Source organism: Oncorhynchus nerka, linkage group LG26 (assembly GCF_034236695.1).
Source record: "Oncorhynchus nerka isolate Pitt River linkage group LG26, Oner_Uvic_2.0, whole genome shotgun sequence".
NCBI classification, from domain to species: Eukaryota; Metazoa; Chordata; class Actinopteri; order Salmoniformes; family Salmonidae; genus Oncorhynchus; species Oncorhynchus nerka.
In genome coordinates this window covers 38034199-38036749 of record NC_088421.1, presented here as the reverse complement: position 1 = coordinate 38036749, position 2551 = coordinate 38034199, and the positions used below count along the sequence as shown (strand labels likewise).

General features: G+C 40.3%; 1 protein-coding gene across 1 annotated transcript; it reads right to left on the bottom strand.

Moving 5' to 3' along the window:
- Window positions 1-483: 483 nt before the first annotated feature.
- LOC115120419 (dexamethasone-induced Ras-related protein 1-like) lies at window positions 484-2085 on the bottom strand. The gene is made up of 2 exons (XM_065010631.1): window positions 1693-2085; window positions 484-1467 (listed from the first exon to the last, which is right to left on the bottom strand). The coding sequence occupies exons 1-2, from the start codon at window positions 1961-1963 to the stop codon at window positions 932-934; spliced, it is 807 nt and encodes a 268-aa protein (XP_064866703.1). The 5' UTR covers window positions 1964-2085; the 3' UTR covers window positions 484-931.
- Between the last annotated feature and the right edge of the window lie 466 nt (window positions 2086-2551).

The following is a 2551-nucleotide window of genomic DNA, read 5'->3' as shown; positions in this document are numbered from 1 at the left end:
GTATTTCATAAATGAGGTACAGGCTACTTGTTTAGCTAATGGAATAAGTGCCCTTTAGTATGTAATTCATAAATGAGGTACAGGCTACTTGTTTAGCTAATGGTATAAGTGGCCTTTAGTATGTAATTCATAAATGAGGTACAGGCTACTTGTTTAGCTAATGGTATAAGTGGCCTTTAGTATGTAATTCATAAATGAGGTACAGGCTACTTGTTTAGCTAATGGTATAAAATGTGGCCTTTTTAGTATGTAATTCATAAATGAGGTACAGGCTACTTGTTTAGCTAATGGTATAAGTGGCCTTTAGTATGTAATTCATAAATGAGGTACAGGCTACTTGTTTAGCTAATGGTATAAGTGGCCTTTAGTATGTAATTCATAAATGAGGTACAGGCTACTTGTTTAGCTAATGGTATACGTGTCACTGAAAGGGAATATGCTTTACCAATGTTCAAAAGGATGACAGACATGGGGATGGATATATACGTTTCAAATGGATCATTTTATTTTCTCCATGTTTCTTTTTTGTAAAAAGTTAACGATGACATAAGAATAAGCATTCATATGTGTTAAGTATGCAATTAACATTCAAGTTCAGTTCCGTGTGAAAAAATAAAATGTAAACAAATGCCACCCCACAAGTGTAGGCTACATTCTCCAGTCATTTTACAGCATGTAGCTATAGTAACAAGAACACTAGAGGTTCTCTGAAGCCATATCACATTTGATCACCCTGACTCCACAGAGAAATATCTGACAATGACCATGCCTTCTCGCGTGGTTTGGGACAAACACCCCTGGCTGTCACTGCGTCTTGGCGTGCTTCCTTATCCCAGACTCAGCACACTGGCATGAAGCCTGACGGGTATCATCTCCATCGCTGTATAGAACATCTCGTAACATGTCTCCATGTGCATTGTCAAGTGAGTCCTTAGCAGATGGTGCATCTGTCTTTCTCTTTTCCCTGGCTGCAGCCAGTAGCTTTCTCTTTGATATACATTAAGTCACTTTGCACGCTTGGTCGGCGCGCAAACGGTGCCACAATCCCGTATGCCTCGCCGTCTTTGAATTTCTTATTTCTGAAAGATTTTCTTCTGCTGTTTTGCAGTACTTCGCAAAACTGTAAGGAAACTTTGCGGTGAGAGTCCGGGCTCATCTCGTTGGGCAGTTTAGCCATGGTAAAAAGAGTCTGAAACATCTGTTCGACATTAGTGTTCCGTTTTGCAGAGATCTCATAGTAGGCACACTGTTCATCACCAGCCACCAGTTTCTCAATCTCCTCATTCTGAACCTCCCGGTTAAACTCCCGGTCACACTTGTTCCCGCAGATAACTATCGGGACATCTACGTTCTCCTTGGTTTTGTTTTTCAGGCAGGACTTGGTTTCGTAAATTTGACGCTTCAGGCGCTGGACCTCTTGGAAGGAGTCTCTGTTATCCAGACTAAACACCAAGATAAAAACATCACCTACGGAGAGAGAAATGGAAGGAACATTAATATCACAGCTCAAAAGTCAATGTACTTTCCATAATGCACAGCACTAGTTTTGCGTTATGCATAAGCATGCATTTTAGTGAAGCTAAATTTCAATATTATTCTCATTGAAAGTGATTTGCAGAATGAAGCATAATATTCGGATTCAGTTTTACATAAAGACATTTGTCTGTTTCATTCGTTCACAGTTAAGCTTACCAGTAAGGATAGAGAGTCTCCTCATAGCGGGGAAGGGATGGTTTCCAGAGGTGTCCAGAATGTCCAACTGGTACGCATCTCCCCGAATGCTGTATAATTTCCTATGAAAGTCCTCGATTGTTGGCGTGTACTGGTCGTCGACTTTTTTATTCAGAAACCGAGAGATGATGGCCGTCTTGCCAACTTTTGTGGATCCTAGAATCACCATCCTGTGGCAGTTTTTGGCCGGGATGTTAAACTCGTTCTCGGAAGGAGATATTTTTTTAATCATAATTGCGAGCTTTGCGCACCGACAAATGTCTTTGGTAGGAGAGCGAGATGCTGAATGAAAGCTCTACTTGCTTTTGGGGGATCCTGCGTCTTTGTAAACGCTGCTACTTTGCTGAGTTTGAAGCGAGCGGGACTGGGTATATATAGGCGATGCCGACCACACTCCTCCCCGGTGCGTCATGCAATTACGCATCCGTCTGAGGGGAGAATGCATAGATCGTATGAGAGAGAGTCTGTAGTTATGACTTTGCGCCTGTTTATACGTGAGTCTGTATCTGAGCGGACAGAGTAAAGTATATAAATCATTTTGATAAATAAATGGGTTTAAAAACCCTGTGTAAAGTATGCGTAAAATGCAACCGTGTACTCTTTCACGTAACACCAATTTCGCAGAAACTGTTAATGAGTTAAACTTCTGCAGATATATATATATATATATATATATTTACTGACAATTCATCATAGTGCAGTTTTTTATAAAAAAAACTGAAAATATATGAATGCATAAAGTGTAGGTAACCTCTTTTGGTGAAGGCGTAACACATAACCATGTTTACATCCACCATGCATTACAAGGATTTGCATTCAA

Excerpts from the sequence above, each read along its gene's own strand:
- LOC115120419 (XM_065010631.1), bottom strand. The coding sequence starts at position 1,963 with ATGATTAAAAAAATATCTCCTTCCGAGAACGAGTTTAACATCCCGGCC. Across the intron at positions 1,468-1,692 it reads GAGACTCTCTATCCTTACTG|GTGATGTTTTTATCTTGGTG; the intron begins GTAAGCTTAACT and ends CTCTCTCCGTAG.